The sequence below is a fragment of the Monodelphis domestica genome, chromosome 2 (genome assembly GCF_027887165.1).
Source record: "Monodelphis domestica isolate mMonDom1 chromosome 2, mMonDom1.pri, whole genome shotgun sequence".
Taxonomy (NCBI): domain Eukaryota; kingdom Metazoa; phylum Chordata; class Mammalia; order Didelphimorphia; family Didelphidae; genus Monodelphis; species Monodelphis domestica.
In genome coordinates this window covers 524,094,336-524,115,359 of record NC_077228.1, presented here as the reverse complement: position 1 = coordinate 524,115,359, position 21,024 = coordinate 524,094,336, and the positions used below count along the sequence as shown (strand labels likewise).

Sequence of the window (21,024 nt, the reverse complement as noted above, 5' to 3'; positions counted from 1 at the left end):
GAACTTAGGCTGGTGCCCATCATCAGTCTGGACAGGGAGGGTCGGAGCAGATGGTGTAAGGATCAGGAAGGCTGTGAGGGCAGAAAGGGAAAGGCAAAGCCGCATTGGTTTGGGAATCACCTGGCCCAGCATGGAGCAGTAATGGTACAGAAACCTGTGCTTTGGGGAGGTGCAGCTGAGCTTGGTCTGGCCTAGCTAATACTTAGCACTAGAAGAGGAGGGGAGACCTGAGCGCCGCCCCCCCCCCCAACCAGCTCTCTTATTACAGAGGGGGAGGTGGCAGTCTAGAAAGGTTCAGAGATCTGCCCATGGTCCCAGAGTCAATAAGCATCAGAGATGAGATTTGAACCCAGGCCTCTATCGTGCTGCCTCTGTACTTTATTAAAGGACTGCCCACAGAGACACAAGCCTACCTCTGCTCTCTCTTGGCAGGGAGACCCTGATCAAGTCACTTTCAGTGCCCCAGGGAATCATGTAAGACTATAAATTGCAGAGGAGGGAGCATAGTCCTATCCTAATAGCATCTTTTGTTTTTCTGAAAGGGAAAATAAATGTGTGAAATGCCTTTTAAATAAAATACAGACCCTCATAAGCACTTTCCCCCTTCTTCCCTTTGGGAGAAATGCCTTCATTTTGTCAGTCCTCCTCAGATGGCCACAGAACAAGTGTTCTTAACCTGGGAATGACTCCCAATGTCATGGGTGGCCTTTATAATCTCACATAGTGTTTTATACATGCTTTTGTATGACGCCGTGAAATAAACCCTAGGCTTCCCCAGCCTGTGTCCAAGGGAACTGAGAGAATGTGGTGCATCAGAGCCTCAGCAGGGACAGATCACAAAAGCCCTCCATCCCTCCTTAGGTCCTCCTGGAAGCTAGAGATGGAGAAGCCTGAAGGGCGCCCAGCCCTGCCTCTTCCTAATGCTTCTTTTCCATCCAAGCAGTCAAGGGTGCTCTCACCATCCTTGGCTGGCAGTCCCTTTTGGGCCTTTGTTAACTAATGTCTTTGTTCCATCCAGCTAGTGAGCTCTCCCGTGAGCCCAGGCCCCTGAGAATGGCCATGGCCATAGAGGTCAGCCCACTGCATGTGAGGGAACGTTGGGGGCTTGGCAGCCGTCCTCCCACCCCAGCTGTGCATTTACTTTAAATGGCTCTCTAAAGAAAGGTTGTTTCTAAGCGCCCCTTATAAAGGGCTCCCAGTCTCTGAGGAGTCCATGTTCTGTTGCATCTGTCCATGCTTATCAAAAAAATCTGGGCTCGATGGTGCCCCCTCTGACCCGAAAATGAGATGCCAAGAGCATAGCTGTGTATGCCCACATCTGTTCATGAATAAATTACCTCCCATCCGAGCAAGCAAAGGACCGGCTTAGGGCTGGATTCTGTGGGTAGCGATCTAGGCCTACCAAGGTCCAGGTAGCAGGGGGTCGGGACCCTGAGGGGCGCCTTATTCTGCGTCCAGAGCTCGGGCTGCGTGAGGGGACAGATTTACGGAGAAGGTCTCCGTGCCCCATCCACAACAGGCCCCACTGAGGGTGGATGGCGAGGAGAAAAAATCTGCAGCTGCTCTGGCGCTTTGGTCAGGTTTCTTGAAGCTGGCACCGGGGACCAACTGAGAAGAAACCTGAACCAGTCCAGGGCGGTTTGTTAGCCAGGCAGCCATCATTGTGACCTTGCTGTGGGTGAAAGGACACAGACCTGCAAAGAAATCTGTTTATCATGTGGGGAATTCATGCCATCCCTGACAGTGTACAGTGAGCAAGATGGATGGTCTGCCAAATTGGTCCCTCGCATGGGTGAATCAGGGCAAATTTACAGTACAATTCCTTTGCTGCTGCTGATACAAAAATAACATTTGCTGGGTTTTCTATTCAGCTGTATGCTGACCCAGGGGTGAGCAGAGAAAAGAAATCAGATTTGTAGGATTCATATTGCCCTAAAGATTTATGTGGACCGTACCTGCCTTTTATATCTGCCTCCTTTACATCTTTCATAACCGGGTTTTTAAAAATCCAATTACCCAGGTTGAGGGAATGGCTTTATGTGACTGTCAGGCAACTTTTCTGGCTTGAGGATGCCACACCATCAAAGTGTTTATCATTTGAAATGCCCCTATTTTACTTCAATTGTGCTCCTTCCCTGGGGTGACCGAATGTTATCGTATTCAGGAGACGTTTGGCCTCGTGTTCTTGTGTCCCAGAATAGATCATCCCATGTTCTGGCTCTGTGCCGCCCAGGAGAGGTTCTCCAGCCCGGTGGGGATAGAGCGAGCCCTTAGTACCTTCGAGTATTCTCTCTTCCCCTCGGTCAGTCAGGAGGTATCAATGGGGGACTCTGTCTGCTCATCAGTACTCGGTAAACAAAAATGAAGAACAGAGCAGTCTCTGACCTCAAGGAGCGAACAGTCTAATGGAAGATAGAAAATGATCTAGAAGGGCCTAGTGTGGGGGAACAGACAGGACACTAGGCCTAAGGTAGCTGTCCACAGTCCAAGATTCAAATTCTCCCTCTGCTACTTAACTATCTGTGTTAATAACAGATGAGGAAACAGAGGCTCAGGACATTTGAGTGCCTTGCCCTAGGCCCAAATAGGTAGTCTGTGTCAAAGGCAGAATCTGAACTCAGGTCCCTGACTCTAGCTTTCCCATGGGGGTATCCTGTAAGCTGGGCTTCAGAGGACCAAAGGATTTTAGCAGGTGAAGAGAAAAGACTGGATTCTAGACTCTGGAGAGAGCCCACATGAATGCTTGAGATGAAAGAGGGCAGAACGAAATCAGGGAGCAATTGGTGGGCTGCAGATTAAAATCTGAGGCAGACTAAAGGAAGTTTGGAACTTGATTGTACAGGACTGTCTCCATTGCTTGAGGGAGGGGGTCCTTTGTCCAAAGACGACAGAGGGCGACTCTGGGCCAGGGGCAGGAGAGACGAGAGGCCAGCTTGTCCACTATCGCAGTGGTCTAGTGAGAGGGGATGAAGTACTGAGGCCCTCAAGTGGGGTGACCATGGGGAGTGGGAGGAGAAGACAGGGAGAGATGTTGGGCCAGAAAAAGCAACAAGACCCTCAGGCGATCGGACAGGGCTGTGGTGAATTAGGAGAAAGAGGAGGGCAGCAACCCTGAAAGGGAAGCCAGGAGAAAGGGGCCAATGTTGGGGAGCGAGGCTGTGAATTCCATCCTGGACACGTTGAGTTTGAGATGTTCACAGGGCTTCAGGTTGAGCTGTAGGGCTGGAATTCAGAGGAAAGGTTAGGACCGGACATCGTCATCATCCACGGAAGTCCCGGGAGTGGACAAATTGTTATCGTTCATCCTTCGTCCTCAAAGAGGACCAACAACATCCCGATAGTGGGATTGATTGGCAGTGCGTCCGACTGTGGCCGATCAGACCACGAGGAGCCTGGAAGACTCTACCACGGGTCTTGGACACAGATAGTCCGTTTGAACATTTGGGATGAAATGACCAAAAGAGAAGGCCAAAGACAGGTCTAGGAGAGTAGAAAGACGACATCCAAATGAGGGAGCCCTTAGCAGCATTCCATTTTGTTCCCTCCAAGCCCCTCATTTATAGATGAAGAGACCATGGCCCTTTCCCAGGCTCTTCTTCATTTAGAAATTAGGGGACTTCTCTACAGCAGAACCTGTCTCAGGCCTCTGGACTGACGCCAGAGCCAAACACTGACCAGCAGGAGAATTCTCTTGTTTCCCCCTGGGTTCTAAGTCTCTAAAGCTAGGCTGAGTTGCAAGGGAGAAAATCCAAAATAAGACTCACAGCTCACAATTCTGCCTGCTTGGAAAGTTACTGTTAACACGTTTTCCCAAAGAAATCAAATTGTTTGGCTTCCAAGTTACCAGTTGAGTAGCCATTTCTGGAGTTTACAGAATCTACTGGAAGGACCCAGAGAGGCCCACTGGGCCACTCTACACCTGCCTAGGAAATCCCTCCCCTGTTTATTGACTAAGCCAGGATGTCTTTGCAGTGCAAGGGGCAGAGAGGAAAATAGGGCATCAGCTGTTGATGGTCTCATTGACATCCTGAACATCCCTCTGTCACGTAAAGCGGTCACCGCCCACCCGCCCTGGTCATATGAGACTTTATTTAAAACCCAGCATGTGATCCAGAGCTGCAGAACATTTGCAAAGAGGAAAACCGTAGATAAAGGACAAGGGGGCATCATGTAATGGAAATATGCGAGAACAAAGTAAGGAATCCCTGGGCTGAGCCACTGATTTCCTTCAGCAGAAACCTATGTAGGCTAATACTTTGTGGAGGTGGGGGACTATGGCTGTGGGCTAGGACAGGCTTTTTTTAATATTTTGGTTAGCTTTCCCCTCCTCTTCTTTTTTATTAAGGTGGGGGAAGGAGACTTCCCTTTCTGGGAAGGAGAAAGAGAAGGAATGATACACTCCTGGAGAAGTGTAGGTGATACTAAAACAAAAGATAACAATACCATTTTATTTCTAAAATAAAATAGTTTATTTCTAAACTGACTACATAATAGAGATTCATAGTTATGTGGAAGTCCCTCCTTCTGTTCAGTAACGTACAAGGCAATGTTCGTTTTCTCTGATGCTGGTTAAAATAAAAAAAAATTATTAAAAAAAAAAGAATGAACCTCTCCAACACTTAGAGTCCCATCTGGAGTTGCAGAAAAACAGTAGAGAGAATACTTTCTGGGTTTAGGCATTAGAGTCAGGGGACCTGGAATTCGATCCCAACTTGACCACTTCCTGACCACTTGAGGGCAAACAAGTCCCTTCAACTCGCCAAAACTCAGTTTCCTTCTCTGTAAAGTGAGGGGAGGGGACTGGACCGGATGTCTGAGGAGACCTTTCCATCTTGAAGTGTGTCGGTCTGACCCTGAGAGAACTGACCGCTTCCTACACTAGCGAAAATCACAAGAATAGTAATGCGGGATTATTTGATTAGTGAATCCAGGAAAACATTAGTGAGATCTTCGGTGACGTTATTATTTCTGTACCGCAAGGAAAAGATCACTAATCAGTCAGAACGATGATAGGCCGCTGGCCAAGGAAGCCTCCTTTTTAGAGGCCTGTGAGCCTCGCGGGGTGTGTCCTTGGTGGTCGGGTGTCTGCTTATTGCTTATAAGAGAAGTCAAGTCAGTGTAGAGCGGAAAGCGGAGGATTCTCACCGGGGCTTTGCGTGTTTCCCTTGCAGACAGCACTCCAAAGACCTCCGCCAGTTGTAGCCCGGCCCCGGAGTCGCCAATGAGCTCCAGCGAATCCGTGAAGAGTCTGACAGAGTTGGTGCAGCAGCCGTGCCCTGCCATCGAGACGAGTAAGGAGGGAAAAGTCCAAGAGCCCGGGGACCCTCCCGCCTCCGACTCCCAGCCCACGACGCCTTTGCCGCTCTCTGGACACTCGGCCCTCAGCATCCAGGAACTGGTCGCCATGTCTCCTGAGCTGGACACGTACGGCATCACCAAGAGGGTCAAAGAGGTGCTCACAGACAATAACCTCGGTGAGTAGCGATGCTCCAGGCCGGCTTCCCCGTGGGCCAGCCCTTGTCCTCCAGAGCTCGCTCGGCTAGAGCCGGCAGCGAGCACCCATTCGGGAGGCCCGTGGGGCCTGTCCAGTGCCGAGGCCAGCGTGAGCCAGGCCCTGCCCTCGGGAAGCACGAGGTCTCCACTGTGGAGATTGAGATGAGTGCAGGAGCGCCGTCAGGTGAAGGGAAAGGGCGGCCTGGGCTTCGGAGTCACGGGACCCGAGTGCGGATCCCCCTCGTACTCGAGTGAGTTGGGCACGGTGCTCGCCATTGCCTCATCTGCCGAGAGAGGCTGTTGGGCTCCGCTCTCAAAGGGCGGTCTTGACCCAGGGGCCTGCCCGTCACTTAAGTGTCCTGGGCGGTCTCTGAGGTCTCTTCCAACCCTAGCTCGATGGCTCGTGATCAACAGGCACAAAATCTCTTCCCTGACTTTGGTGGTTTTCCTTAAAAAGAGGGACTCTCTAAGTGCTTCAGTGGTTTGAGCACCAGCCTCAGAAATGGGAGGTCCTGGGGTCCACTAGGGCCTCAGACACTTCCTAGCAGTATGACCCTGGGCAAGTCAGTTAACCCCCATTGCCTAGCCCTTCCTGCCTTCTGCCTTGGAACTGATCCCTGGCCTTGATTCCAAGAGGGAGGGGGAGGGTTTAAAATAAAGGAGACAGACAGACAGAGTGCTCGGACCCCTTCTTCCTTCTGTCGACAGTGCTTAAAAGCATTTCTGCTTTGACTCATTGAGGTACCATCTTTGCCCTAATTCTTTCCATGATTTTTGTTTCTTATGATGTGACTGACAAGCCCCAAAAGGCAGGAAACCAAGGCGGTGCGCCCCAAACTGCCCTGGGCGCGAAGCAAATAGAAATGTTCCAAAGATCAAGCGCTTGGCCGAGGCTCGTTCTCCAGGGATCGGCTCAGCCACCTGGTCAGGAACTGCAAACACCGGCACCGGTTCGAGGAGTGGGGTTGAGTGCCACCTTGGGGCACGCGGCTCTGGGTCGGCCAGCCGGGTGGCCTTCGACCCCGGGCAGGAGAAAGAAGAGACGTTGTCGTCATTTGGAAGACGGGCCTGGACCGAGCGTCCTGGAGCTTCCCACAGGGCGGAAGCACGTCTCCTGCCCCGGCACCCCCCGGGTCAGCCCTGGGGCGTGCTGGACCTTTGGCCAGGAATCTGGGGCACGGCTCGATTTCTGCCCTTTTTTCCCAAGGGAAGCAGGAGACGAAGGAAGGCGCAGTAATGATGTCGAGTCCCCAGAAACTCTGCCTTGCGGTCTTAGCAGCAGAGGAAGCGTCCCCAGGCTGCTTGGAAGAGACGTTCTCTCGCTTTTTCAGTCCTGTTTGACCACCTGTAACCCCATTGGGGGTTTTCTTGGCAAAGATACTGGAGCAGGTGGCCATTTCCTTCTTCGGCTCATCTTACAGATGAGGAAACTGAGGCAAACAGGGTGAAGTGACTTGCCCAGGGTCACACGCTAGTCAGTGTCTGAGGCCAAATTTGAATTCATGAAAAGAAGTCTTGTTGACTGCAGGCCCGGGGCTGTCCGCTGTGCCGTCATCGACCCCGTCTCTCCTCCGTGGTGCGCTCCGTAGCATTGTGTCAAGTACAAGGAAAGGATACATCCACGCCTAGGCAGGTCGGAAGGCAACAACCACCACCATCACCAAAAATAGTCTCCCCGATCTCCCTGGCACAGATCTTAAATTGTTGCCTTCCGAAGCTCTCCGGGGATGTCTTCTGTAGTATCGCGGATGGAGTTTGGAAGGGAGCTCGGTGACGTCCTGGGCCAACTCCCGGGATCCGCGTGGAGTCCCACAATGCTAAGTGTCTTGGGCAGGATTTGAATCCAAGTCATCCGACTCCAACCCTGCAGTACTCAATAGTGCCAACTATTAAAATGCATAACAGTTCCCAGGAGCTGCAGTGGTTCTGATTTTAGGGTTGGGGTCCCAAAACCAGAGTCTGTGGGCCTGACCCATTTTGAAGTTGTGATGAGTTATTTCCCTATCAGAAATGTTTGTCTTTTCATTTGACATAAGACAGCTAAGGGATAAAATAGACTTGGAGTCAGAAAGTCCTGACTTCGGATCCTGCCTCTGACACTTGCTGGGCGACCTTGGACAAGTCACCTCACGGTGCTGGGCCTCGGGCTCCTCCGCTGTAAAAGGAGGAGATGGAACGATCCGGGGCTCTCATTTGGCATCTCATCGTCCAGGTCTCCATCTGACGTTCTCTGCAGCTCTCCGGGCGCGGGATCCCAGCTTGGGCTGCGGGCCCCACCTGGCCAGTGCCTGAAGCCACGGTGGCTGAGACAGGGGAAGTGTGGAAGGAAAAAGGCTGCAGACAATTGGTTTTTCCAACCAGTGGCCTTTGGCCTCCAAGCTTCAGAGCAGACCTGGCGAGCCTGGACGTGGTGACTTGCCCATCCCACGAGGACGGTGGCTTCCCCTTCTCCCCGAATTAGTCGCCTTCCGCTGCCCTGGAACACGAGGGACGTTCTCCGTCCTCGCCGGAGGCCTCTTCCTTCCTGGACCAGAAGGGCCCGGTTGATCCCCGAGGAGCAGGCGCTGCCCTGCTGGGCTGCGGCCACAGAGCAGCCGACCATCGCCGCGGCCGGGGAGGAGCCGTGCGGCACCGAGGTCACGGAAATGGGCTGATGGAGCCTCGAACATCCTCTGCAGCCTCTTAGGGAAATACAAATAATTTCCGAAGAATGAGCACTTGGGCTTGGGGGTGGCTTTTTTCGTGTCTGGGTGTGCCAGACATCCAGAGAGGAGCTATTTCTAGATCGCTTTCCTCGAATGGAGGACTCTTTCCAAGGGATGTACTTTGGGACAGCCTTCTGTCAAAGGGGAGGGAGGCGGCTGCTTGCCCCCCGGCCTGCTCCGCGTGAGGCTTTCGGTTTTAGGGTTGAAGGGGAAGAGTGCGGAGAGGCTCCCAAGTCAGACCTGGGAGAGCCTCGGCCTAACAATCATCCCCTCCCTCTGCAGAAGAAAGTTCTGCCTCAGAGGCAGGACTACTTCCTGGGCCGCACATGCGAGCGATTTACGTTTCCCTTGAGGGCAGTCTGGATCATAGCTGGTTCTCACTGCAGCGGCGATAAATGGGCATCGGACAGAGGAGAGATCATTCCTGGCTTCAGCTGGCATTTCTGAAAGTTCTCTCATTGCTAGGTCTTGAAGAGCCAGATACCCCACTGGCCAGCAGTGAGGAAGAGGCAGGTTTGCCCGGGCTCCTGGGGGAAAGCGGGGCCCTAGAAAAGAAATGTGGATCCCTAAAACAAGGGAGCATTGTGTCTCTAAGAGCATCCCTGCCAATCGATGCTGCCTGGAGGGGCACAGGAAGAACAACCTGCTCCATTTTTTTTAAATCATGTAATTAAAAATATGTTTCTCCTTCCCTCTCTTACCTATGAGAACCTTAAGTTCCCTGTTTGGCTTAACTGGAAGCTAAAGCAGAGAATACAGAACTCAAAAGCCTTCTCATTTTTGTTGAAAGGGAAAGGTCTTCCCAAAGCATGGGCTGACATCTCTGAGCCTGAAGGGCCCGAGAGCTGGTGGGAATTGTTGGTTAGAACCACTCCTGAAATCCAGTCAATCCACAAGGATTTGTTAAGCATTTGCTTTGGGCCGGCACCAAACTAGGCTCTGGGGACGGAAGGGAGAAAAACCTCTAACTGTATGAAGTGTAGTGTTATGATTAAAATCATCTCAAGAGACTGGTTTGGGGGTTAGGATTTAACTTTGTTGATTCTATCAGGGTTATTGGGTTAGGCCACCGTCCAAACCGATGAAGTGACAGGTCTCCATGGTGGGTTGTCATGAGCAGGGACAACCTAAGCTGCATCAGCCAATCTAATAAATAGATTTTTAGGAGCCCATTATTCGACCTCTTCCTTGAACATCCCAAGACATCTTTAATTGGTGATGGCTAATTAAGAGGTAATTTGTTCACCTATCTATCCCTCCCCATACCTGCATTATGGGAAGCACGTACAACAGAAAAAGACTCCTTGTCTCCTTCAATTATTAAACAAATTCTGTTAGAAGAAGAAGAAGAAAACATTCCTTGGGATTCCAAAGAACAAAGAAAATGGAAAACGTTGCAGACTAGATGGTATCTCTGACCCAGATTCCAGGCAGAGGAATACAGTCATTCTCTCTAATATATATAGGAATTTATAATAGAGTACGTGAAAATTTTCACAGGAGCCAAAATATAGACAAAATCCCAATAATCTTGTAAATGAATCAGTCAACAAGCATTTACTTAAGACAAGCTCCTACTATGTGCCAGACAGCAAAGATTTAAAAAAAAAATGAAGCCTCCTTTGCCCACGAGGAGCTTCCATTCTCTCAACAAGCTCTTACAGCATGGACATATCAGAATATACAGAATTAAACCAAGATAATTTCGTATTTGTGCTTCATTTTATTCAAAGACTGACATTATTTTTCAGGGTGAAATTACTTCCTATCAGGAAAGTAGGAGATTGACACTGTCTGGCCATTAGCTTTCCTGGGGCCTCCTAATCCACATTCTCCATTGAGGTCTCTCCCAGCATCCACCATATTGGAGGGATTGTGGGCATTCGGGGTGGGAGCTCCCTTCCTCGGCCACTGTCGTTTGCATGTCTTGGACATTGTGGCCGGCGGTGCTGACTCGGTCTGTTTTCTCTCTCCCAGGTCAGCGTTTGTTTGGGGAGACAATCTTAGGGCTCACCCAAGGCTCCGTCTCAGACCTTCTCGCTCGCCCTAAACCCTGGCACAAGCTCAGTTTAAAGGGAAGGGAGCCCTTCGTCCGGATGCAGCTGTGGTTGAATGATCCCAACAACGTGGAAAAGTTGATGGACATGAAGCGGATGGAGAAGAAAGGTGAGCAGCCTCCCCTGCGAGAGGCTTCTTGTTTCCCCATTGATGGTTTCTTTTTGGTCCGTAAATCTCATAAAGTTGAGCTGATGAGAGCAGGCGATGATGGCCCGCAGCGCGAAGGCCGGGCCCAGCAGGTCCTGCGCCAGCTTGCATTGGGTTAGCAGGGTCGGGGCTGGAGAGTCTCTGAGCGCCTCATGTGGGCCATGCTGTGCAGCCCCCTCCCAGCAGAGCATGGGGGCAGCCCCGGGAGGCTCTCACCCGACAGCCCCGCGTCGGTGACAGAAAGGAATAAGAATGGCAGGGCAGGCGGCAAGAGAAGCGCCCGCGCTTACCGCTTCCAAGCGTGGCCCTCAAAAACAGCTGTTCTCTCCCAACAGCCCTCAGAAGTTCATCCGTTCTAAAACTTTGAGCAGTCCTACGATTTAGGGAGCTGTCAGCAAACCCTTACTAAGAGCCCAATATGGGGGCTTCATTAGCTTCTGGTGAGGACGGCGGCCTCCCTGCCCCTCAGGACACTGACAGGGGAGGTGACTGACCCACAGTCACACAGAGCCTCGGGCTTCCTGACTCACAGGAGAGCTTCCTCTCTGCTGCTTCTTACAAGCAGAGCGCAGAGGTGAGGTGACTTCTTCGCAGTCATGGTACTAATAAATGGGAAAACCAGGCCTCGAACCCAGTTCTTTGGGCCCCAATTATTCCCATTCAAGTATGTACATGGTGCTCACTGTGTGCCCAGTATGATGCTAAGCACTTCACAAGCATTCTCTCATTTGATCTTCACATTGGCCCTTGGGAGGTGCTATTATCACCCCCCTATTAGAGATGAGGAAACGGAGGCAAACAGGGGAAGTGGCTTGCCCAAGGTCACACATCCAGGACATATCTGAGGCTGGATTTGAACTCGTGCCCTCAGACCCAGCGCTCCATCCACTCTGCCATCTAGCTACCCAGCCTCCCTTGCTGGTCGGAAGGCAGCCTGGGCAGAATGAGGCTTTAAAACCGACTTCTTCTTTGCAAAGACACAAATTCCTAGCATGGAAGCTTTTAAAGCCTTCTGAGGGCCTCCCCGTCCCTTCCAGTTCTCCTTAACACGACCCCCTCCCACACACCCCGGGGCCTTGGGATGGCTCCGGTCCCCTTTCAGGGCGAGCCTCCAAGGCCTTCTTAGAGCCAGCTCTGAAGTGCCCCATAAAATATACAGAAGTCCCATGAAGTGCCCCCTCATTCAGCAGGCCTGGAAAAGCACCTACTGGGTGCCAGACTCCGTGCCAGGCCCTGGCGATGTAGAGAAAAAGATGAAACAATCGCAGCCCTCCCAAAACTTACTTCCCATTGGGAGCAATCATATGGCAGCAAAGCAGCATGATGGATAAGCCTGGCATCAGGAAGACCTGAGTTCAAATCCTGCCTCCAAGACTGAGTAGCCTTGTACCTCTCAGGGCCTCCGAAGTCCCTTCTGGCCCCAGATCTGTGATCCTCTTTATAATGGCATATAAATAAATGCCAGTTAGATACAAAGGACATAGGAAGTAATGGGGTGGGGGGCAGGCACAGACTGTTGGGGTCAACAGTGCTGTTGGAGATGGCCCCATGACACAGGCGAGGGGAGAGGGTCCTCCCCGACCAGGGGCCCACTGAAGCAAGGCAAACTAGTAGGGACAAGACCTGGAACATAGCCTGCAGGAGGAGGAGTTGTGTGCCCCGAGGCTACAAAGGTCACCCAGAGCCAGACTGGGAAGGACTCAAAGTGCCCCTCCGAACAGTCTATACTGTCCCAGAGGGGGGGCTCAAAGTACCCCTCAGGGCAGTCTATACTGTCCCAGAGAAGGACTCAGAGCCGCTGAGGGCAGTCTACACTGCCCCATCAGTGATCAGGAGGCCCTGGATCTTCTTGAACCGCACCACTCGTCTTGAGGAAAGGCGCTGAGGGCCTCTGTTGGAGGCCTGACACAGAAAATAGAAAGGAGGGCCTGGGCACCTGATGGTGTGTGTGTGTGTGTGTGTGTGTGTGTGTGTGAGAGAGAGAGAGAGAGAGAGAGAGAGAAGGAGGGGGACGGCTTGAGGTGATGGGCACCTGATGGGTGTGTGTGTGTGTGTGTGTGTGTGTGTGTGTGTGTGTGTGTGTGTGTGTGTGTGTGAGAGAGAGAGAGAGAGAGAGAGAGAGAGAGAGAGAGAAGGAGGGGGACGGCTTGAGGTGATGGGCACCTGATGGGTGTGTGTGTGTGTGTGAAGGAGGGGGACGGCTTGAGGTGATGTCCTTGGCCCTGATGTGTGTGTGTGTGTGTGTGTGTGTGTGTGTGTGTGTGTGTGTGTGTGTGTGTGTGTGTGAAGGAGGGGGACGGCTTGCGGTGATGTCCTTGGCCCTGATGAGGGAATTTGGAAGCAGAAGGAGTTCAGGGTCCCCACAGTGACACCCATAGCAGTTCCAAAATAGAGTGTGGCAGAATCTCAGATTTTTGGTGCAAGGACCAGGAGGCAGAAGGTGTTTCTATTTTTAATCTGCTTCCTCACAGAGGTAGATTAAGCCACCCCACCAGCCCTGAGCAGTCTCCCTGGAGCAGCTGCCCATCATTACATGGGCTCCAGGCCCCCTCTGCTGGCAGCACAGAGTTAATGCTTGTGCCGAGCCTTGGCGTCCATGGGCAGGGAAGGCTGAGGCAGCTCCTCACAGCACCCTGTGCCGGTCTCAGGCACACAGGACATGAGAACGTGCATCTGCCCCAGTTGCTGAGCCAGGAGCCCGGGCTGATACTGACAGAGGTCTGCCAGTGTCATAGAGTGGGGGAGGGGGAGAAGGAGATTGACCTTTCTGATGACTTCAGCCTCAGCCCTATGATAGGAGAATATATTGTATAAAAAAGAAAACAGCCACACTGAGCAGCCCCAGAGAGCAGGCAGCAGACCCACTTGAGGGTTGACTATTCCTTGGGGCCGACCTTTCTTCTTCCTTTCTCCCCCCGACCTCATCTCTAAACTTCTCTTTGCCTGCCAATATGCCGAGATTGCCAGCCCTACTCAGGATTCCTCTTCCTGGCCTCTTCCACCTGTCAGCCTGGTAGAATCCTAGATTTAGAGCTGGAAGGACCTTTAGAGGCCACCGAGTCCAACCCCCTCTTTTACAAAAGCTGAGAGAGGAGAAATGGCGTGCCCAGGGTCATGCAGGCTGGGGCGCCCCTCGGCTCCCCACACGACCTGGCTCCCTGGAGCTGGACTCCACAAAGACTCTGTGCCAGGGCCCACTTTCCTTGTCCAGCCTCCATGCATTCCCCTGAAATGGCCACAAGAGAGCTCCTGGTGGCAGCAAGAGGTTTGGAGCCCCACATAGAGAAGGTGGATCAGGCACTTCCAGGCCAGCGACAGGGGCGGCTCTTCAGGGCCATCTCTCACAGGGACCCCTCAGGAGCCATAGTCCAGACTGTTCCTGGGAGGAATGACCTGGAGGTTTGCTGTGAGATCCACCCTCTGTCCAGCCTCAAAGTCACAAAGATCTGGGCTCAGATCCTGTGACCCTCCACGCCTGTTAGGGCCTGAGCAGTGTCACTCTCCAGCTGCTGGAGGGGCTTCCCTGGTGGGGGGTAGCTGTCCCCCAACACCCAATTAGCTGTAGAAGGAGAAGAAAAGCAAATAATAGACAACCAATGATGATCTGAAGTTTATTTTATTTTACTTCAGAATGATGGTATTTTGTGTGATGATAGTGAATCCTTCTGATGCAGAAAGTATTCTTCTTACTAGCCCTCCCCTTCCATCTTACAATCAGACAGAAGAGTGGGAAGGGCTAGGCCATGGGGGTTGGGTCACCCAGCCAGAAAGTGTATGAGGACAGATTTGAACCCAGAGCCTTCTCTCTAGGCCTGACTCTCTACCCCCTAAAGTCTTCTAATAGTCCTATGTGTCCTTTCCAGTTGGAATTGCTGTGGACACTCACTCAGCAGTCCCCTGACCCGGAGAGTCAAAAGCCATTTATGGCTAGAGCCTAGAGTGGGGGAAAGTCAGCATGGTTCAGTGGAAGGAGCTCAGCAGACCTGGGTTCAAATCCTGGTTCTACCCCCTAAGTGAGTCTCCAGCCTCTCCAGTTTCCTTGCCCGTAAGCCAGAGGGACTCCAGCCCTGTCGGTGGCCCACGCCTGTGCCTCTCCTCATCCTCTCGCCTCCCAGGGATGTTCCTGGGTAGGAGGGGAGGCTTGCTGTGTTCCCAAGAACAAGGGGATGGGCTGAACCCCGCAGACACGCCGAGCACAAAGAGCTTCAGGCCGCAGCTCAGGAGGCCAGAATGCCAGTGTTGACTCGGCCAGGGCCAGGCAGGCAAGCCCTTTGGAGTGCTCGCAACCTCTGCATCAGACTGAGCTCCCCTCTGTGCCTTCTCGCTCCTGCCCCGGCGCCCCCGGGGGCTGGTCCCTGGCTGCACATAGGCCATCTAACCTTGGGCACTTCTCTCTCCCCAGCTTACATGAAGCGGCGGCACAGCTCAGTGAGTGACAGCCAGCCCTGTGAGCCCTCCTCCGCGGGCATTGACTACAGCCAGGGCGCCAGTCCACAGCCCCAACATCAGCTGAAGAAGCCCCGTGTGGTGTTGGCCCCCGAAGAGAAGGAAGCCCTCAAGCGAGCCTATCAGCAAAAGCCATACCCATCACCAAAAACCATAGAAGAGCTCGCCACCCAGCTCAACCTGAAGACCAGCACCGTCATCAACTGGTTCCACAACTACAGGTAGGAACCGAGAGCATGCCGGGGGGGGGGGGGGGGGGGGGGGAGGACCTCTGAAGCCAGAGAAGGTGTGTGAAGAGCCTACCTAGGGGGATGCAGCAGGGATCTGCCCTGGGGCATCTGACCACGTTCCTACCCTCCTCTTGCCCCCTGGAGGGCATCTAATTCCCGTTTGGCCTTTCAAGGCCTTCCTTCTGCTGCTCCCACAAAGCATCCCCCAGCCCTGCACCTCTGCTCCTGGGTTCACCTTACTAAGATCCTCTTTCTTCCCGCTGGCTCTGGGAAGCCCACCCTGATCCTCCCAGCACGTCCGCCTGGGCGATTCCGTATTGGCTCAGGGCTTGTTCCTGGTGGGTTTGCCTTAAGCCCAGAGCCCGGCTCCAGGGACCCAGCAAGCCCTCACTGGCACCATGGCGGGAAAGGCCTGGGCGCCGCTGCCCCGAGGAGGCTCGGCTGGGCACTTCCTAGAGAGGCGGGTGTTCACTGGCCCTCAGAGGAATCCAGGAAGGAGGGAAGACACCAGCCAGGGGGTGGCCAGGGAAACGCTGCAGGTCAGCCGAGGAGAGGACTGAGGAGCGTCGGCCGAGGTGGGCGCGAGCCTGGGCAGGTAGAAAGGCTTCGAATGCCAGGCCGATGCTGTGTTCATTCCTGGAGGCCGATGAGAGGGGCCCAGCAGCAGAGAGCAAAGGCACGAAGGTGGGGCTGGTGGTGTTGGTCAGGTCTGTCATGAGGTTTTCTTGGTGCTGTCGATTGAGGCACAGACAGGCAAAGTGACTTGCCCAGGGTCACACAGTGGCTCCAGGCCCAGGCCCTGTCCACTGCTGGCTTTTTGCTGGGACTCCAAAGAAGACCGGGTGGCGAGCCTGGGGGCCGGGGGAGCCGAAGAGGCTGGAGGTGTCCGATGGGCAGGGAGGAGCCCCATCCGGGGACGTCCTCGCACTCGTCCTGACAGCAGCCACGCCGCTTCTTTCCCGGCCTTCTCAGGCACATCCTGTTCGGCTCTTTCCTGTCAGTTCTGTGGCTCTTGGACTGCCCTCAAGAGGCCTCCCTTCCGTCAGGACTCCCGGCTCGTCGTTCCCGGGCTTGAAGTCATTTTACAGATGGCCGGACCGTCCTGAGAGGCCCGCGGCTCGTCCGTGAGGGAGGCAGCTTGCCAGCGACGGCCGCGGGATCCCCAGGACTGTGCTGGGACCAGTCTTTACTGCAGGAGTCCCGGGTTCTGTGTGCCTTCCCTGCCTGGTGCCTTCTAATGTTCGCCGAGGTTTTCCCGTAGCCAGAGCAGGTGCGAGCTGGACGCCGTAGGAGGGGGGGGGAACTGGGGGCTCCGCAGCTCTCGGCACTGCCTGCAACTTCTGCAGAGCTGCACCATTAAAGGGTAACACGTTTAACTGTGCTAATGAGCTTCTGGGGGGAGAAGGTGTTAACGCGCACACACACACACACACACACACACGTGTCCCCAGACACTCACACTCTCTTCTTGAGGCTCCCAGGGCCACCTTCAGGGTACAGACAGCCCAGGCCACCTCAAGCCTCTGCCCTTGGCCACATGTCCCAGGTGCTGCCCCAATTCGTGCATGCCAGCCAGCACCCAGGGAGAGAGGAGACGTGGCACCCAGCACCAAAGGAGAGAGGAGATGTGGCACCCAGCACCAAAGGAGAGAGGAGACGTGGCGCCCAGCACCAAAGGAGGGAGGAGACGTGGCGCCCAGCACCCAGGGAGAGAGGAGACGTGGCGCCCAGCACCCAGGGAGAGAGGAGACGTGGCGCCCAGCACCCAGGGAGAGAGGAGATGTGGCACCCAGCACCAAAGGAGAGAGGAGACGTGGCACCCAGCACCAAAGGAGAGAGGAGACGTGGCGCCCAGCACCAAAGGAGGGAGGAGACGTGGCGCCCAGCACCCAGGGAGAGAGGAGACGTGGCGCCCAGCACCCAGGGAGAGAGGAGATGTGGCACCCAGCACCAAAGGAGAGAGGAGACGTGGCGCCCAGCACCAAAGGAGGGAGGAGACGTGGCGCCCAGCACCCAGGGAGAGAGGAGACGTGGCGCCCAGCACCCAGGGAGAGAGGAGACGTGGCGCCCAGCACCCAGGGAGAGAGGAGACGTGGCACCCAGCACCAAAGGAGGGAGGAAACGTGGCGCCCAGCACCAAAGGAGGGAGGAGACGTGGCGCCCAGCACCCAGGGAGAGAGGAGACGTGGCGCCCAGCACCCAGGGAGAGAGGAGACGTGGCGCCCAGCACCCAGGGAGAGAGGAGACGTGGCACCCAGCACCAAAGGAGGGAGGAAACGTGGCGCCCAGCACCAAAGGAGGGAGGAGACGTGGCGCCCAGCACCCAGGGAGAGAGGAGACGTGGCGCCCAGCACCCAGGGAGAGAGGAGACGTGGCGCCCAGCACCCAGGGAGAGAGGAGATGTGGCACCCAGCACCAAAGGAGAGAGGAGACGTGGCACCCAGCACCAAAGGAGAGAGGAGACGTGGCGCCCAGCACCAAAGGAGGGAGGAGACGTGGCGCCCAGCACCCAGGGAGAGAGGAGACGTGGCGCCCAGCACCCAGGGAGAGAGGAGATGTGGCACCCAGCACCAAAGGAGAGAGGAGACGTGGCGCCCAGCACCAAAGGAGGGAGGAGACGTGGCGCCCAGCACCCAGGGAGAGAGGAGACGTGGCGCCCAGCACCCAGGGAGAGAGGAGACGTGGCGCCCAGCACCCAGGGAGAGAGGAGACGTGGCACCCAGCACCAAAGGAGGGAGGAAACGTGGCACCCAACACCAAAGGAGGGAGGAGATGTGGCCCCAAGCTGGCACCCAGGGAGAGAGGAGACGGGGCCCCGAGCTGGCACCCAGGGAGAGAGATGTGGCACCCGGCACACAGGGAGAGAGGAGACGTGGCCCCGAGCTGGCACCCAGGGAGAGAGGAGACGTGGCACCCAACACCAAAGGAGGGAGGAGATGTGGCCCCGAGCTGGCACCCAGGGAGAGAGGAGACGTGGCCCCGAGCTGGCACCCAGGGAGAGAGATGTGGCACCCGGCACACAGGGAGAGAGGAGACGTGGCCCCGAGCTGGCACCCAGGGAGAGAGATGTGGCACCCGGCACACAGGGAGAGAGGAGACATGGCCCCAAGCTGGCACCCAGGGAGAGAGGAGACGTGGCCCCGAGCTGGCACCCAGGGAGAGAGATGTGGCACCCGGCACACAGGGAGAGAGGAGACGTGGCCCCGAGCTGGCACCCAGGGAGAGAGGAGACGTGGCACCCAACACCAAAGGAGGGAGGAGATGTGGCCCCAAGCTGGCACCCAGGGAGAGAGGAGACGTGGCCCCGAGCTGGCACCCAGGGAGAGAGGCAGTGTGACCCTGAGGCACTCATCAGGGAGGACCCTGAGCCCAGCCTGGGGCTGCATTTTGCTGCTGAGTCCCTCTGGCTAACCCAAGGATGAGGGAACCTTCGAGGTGACTGAGGAGTCGGCAGGCACTCCTGGGTTCCGTGCTTCCCATCCACCTGAGGAAACTCACAGGAAAGGAGGCCTCGGACCATTCTTGTCTGCCCCAAATGTGACAGCCGTGAAGGTGGGAGATGGGAGCATGGACGGGCAGAGACGGTAAATGATTCCCTGATGGAGGACCAGAGGAGACCCAGAGCCAGAAGGACCCTCCGGGGCCACTTTACAGATGAGGAAACTGAGGCCTGACAAGGTGAAGGGACTTGGGACCCAGGATCATGGAGTGATTTAGAGATTCTTCCCCTTTTCTGTGTCACGGAGCTCAGGCAAGGTCTGGGGTTGCCTGGGGTCCCCTTCTCAGAGTCCTGTTTTCAACTAATTGAAGAAAATGCTAAATTTCGCTTAGAAGTTGGTGTAATACCTATTTTTGTCCTCAGACTCCCGAAATCTATCCATAGACCTTTTGGGAGTCCAAAAATGCTTCAGACCAAGAATCTCCGATCTAGAGCTTGAAGGAAGCTGAGAGGCTCTCAGTTTACAGACGGGGAAACGGAGGTTCAGCAGCGTCCTGACTTCCCGAGGGTCCTGGGCATGAGAGCTGGAAGGGACCTCCAAGGCCCTCTTCTTAGACACCAAGACAGTGTAGACACGCCATCCCATGGGATACCTGCCGTCCCCCTAGAGGCTGTGGGGGGCCCTTTGGGAACTTCAGGTGACTCAGAAAGACCCAGAGCATGGCCTGGTGCTCCCCTAAAACGGCGGCAGCTGAGAGCTCCAGGAGCCCCAGGCCAGATGGAGCCTCCTCCATGGTCCCGGCACATTTGGCCGGAGCCCCCACGAGGCCGGACGCTCGGGCGGGCGGCACACACGCCCTCCTTTCTTGCTTTGTCCCTTGTCTGGAGGCGTGCTCTGTGCGGAAAGGCGCCTCGTCCTTCTCCTCACGTGGTCGTTTGAGAAACCTTCACGCTCGCAGCACGCACGTTTGGGGGACTCGTCAGGGGACAGAGTGGCCGTGCTGTCGGGCCCTCTGGCGTGCCGGCGGGGTGACCCTGGGCCAGTCCCCTCCCCTGCGAGGGATGGGGAGCCTCCACCCCAGGGAAAGCGCAGGGCCGCTGGGGAGCAGAGCAAAGGCGGCCAGACGCCCCGGGGCGATGGAAGGGCTTCCCCAGAGGCCCGAGAGGGAGGCCGCCCAGGGCCCTTCTCACCATTTTACAGGTGAGGAGACAAGCTGCGAGGCTTCGCTGGCTGCGCTAAATCCCGGCTTCTTTCCAACGCGGCTTCTCCTCCCAGAGTGAACGTTTGTTACGCAGATCAACCGACTCCTAAATGGAGGCTCCTGTTTGTAGAGTTGGGAGGGCTGCGGAGGCAGTCAGCTCCCCCCCAACACTTTACAGATGAGGAAACTGAGGCCAGAGACCTGAAGGGCCCTGCTCAAGGCCACACCGCTGGCTGCCAGCCGGCCCTCTGAATCCCAATCCAGGCCCGCCCGGTGGCTCCTTTGGGGGCATCGGCTGTGCCCATGAACGGCCTCCGCTTCAACGAGGTCCTCGAGGACGCCTCCTCTCCTGGGGAAAGCCTGGAAGGAAGGGTCTCCGGCCACCACTTGGGTGAAGGCAGATGCCCAGGGATCAGGATGGCCCAGAGCCGTGAGCCAGACCCCGAGGAGCCCCAGCGGCCCCATTGTTCCCCTGGGAAGCGCCTCCAGGAGGGCAGCCAGAAAAGGTGGGAGCTTTGTGCCCCCCGAAGGCGGGCCAGCCAGAGCCACCCCCGGCGCTCAGGACTTTCCCTCCGAGGAGTGCTGGGCCCGGAGGGCAGCAGGGAGCGCCGAGCCAAGGCGTAAAGAGGACGACTTCCTCGCTGTCCTGCCTAGGGAGGAAAGAGGCTTCCTGTCCCCGGAAGTACGTGAGCCCAGGCCGGAGGACCCCGCTGGGGGCAGGCTGTGGAGGGCCGGAGGACTGGCGGGGACGGGCCCCCCATTCCAGAATTCAGGCCTTTCCTGGCGCCGTGCCCCAAAGCCAACGCTAGAAGGGCCTCCTGGAGTCCAACCCATTTTACAGAGGAGAGGAAGTGACTCCCCCAAACGGCAGGGTCCGGATTTGAGCCCAAGAAGGGGGTGGGGCCCCCCAGCTGCCTTTGCACCGGCCGAGCCCCAAGAGTCCTGGGCAGAGGGAGCCTGGAGGGGATCATTCAGAGATGCCACAGATGTGCTCAGCCACAGCCGCTGTCCTGGGGCAGAAGAAGCCTCGGGTGCCTTCTGCTCCCCTGAGACTGCCCAAGGTGGCGCCCAGAGCCTGGGCACCCATGTGGGCACGTGCGTGAGCAAGGGTGCTCACACCACCCACCAGGGACCCCAGCCTGAAAGGTAGAAGAGGCCTCGCACCCCATGCGGGCCAGCCTCTTCTTTTACAGCTGGGGAAACTGAGGCTTGGGGAGAGAGACCCCGAACCCAAGTCCCCTGACTCCCAGTCTATTCCTCTCTCCCCCCCCATCCCCACTAACATGCCCATGGTTAGCCCTGAG

At 55.7% G+C, this 21,024-nt stretch overlaps 1 protein-coding gene across 11 annotated transcripts in view; it reads left to right on the top strand.

Moving 5' to 3' along the window:
* Positions 1–21,024, top strand: part of CUX1 (cut like homeobox 1) — a 294,746-nt gene that overhangs the window by 261,628 nt on the left and 12,094 nt on the right. For all 11 annotated transcript variants that reach the window (XM_056819814.1, XM_056819812.1, XM_056819810.1 and 8 more), the window contains 3 exons: positions 5,172–5,474; positions 10,176–10,364; positions 14,806–15,070. In XM_056819814.1, the coding sequence (XP_056675792.1) occupies positions 5,172–5,474; positions 10,176–10,364; positions 14,806–15,070 (757 nt within the window). The remainder of the gene's footprint in view (positions 1–5,171; positions 5,475–10,175; positions 10,365–14,805; positions 15,071–21,024) is intronic.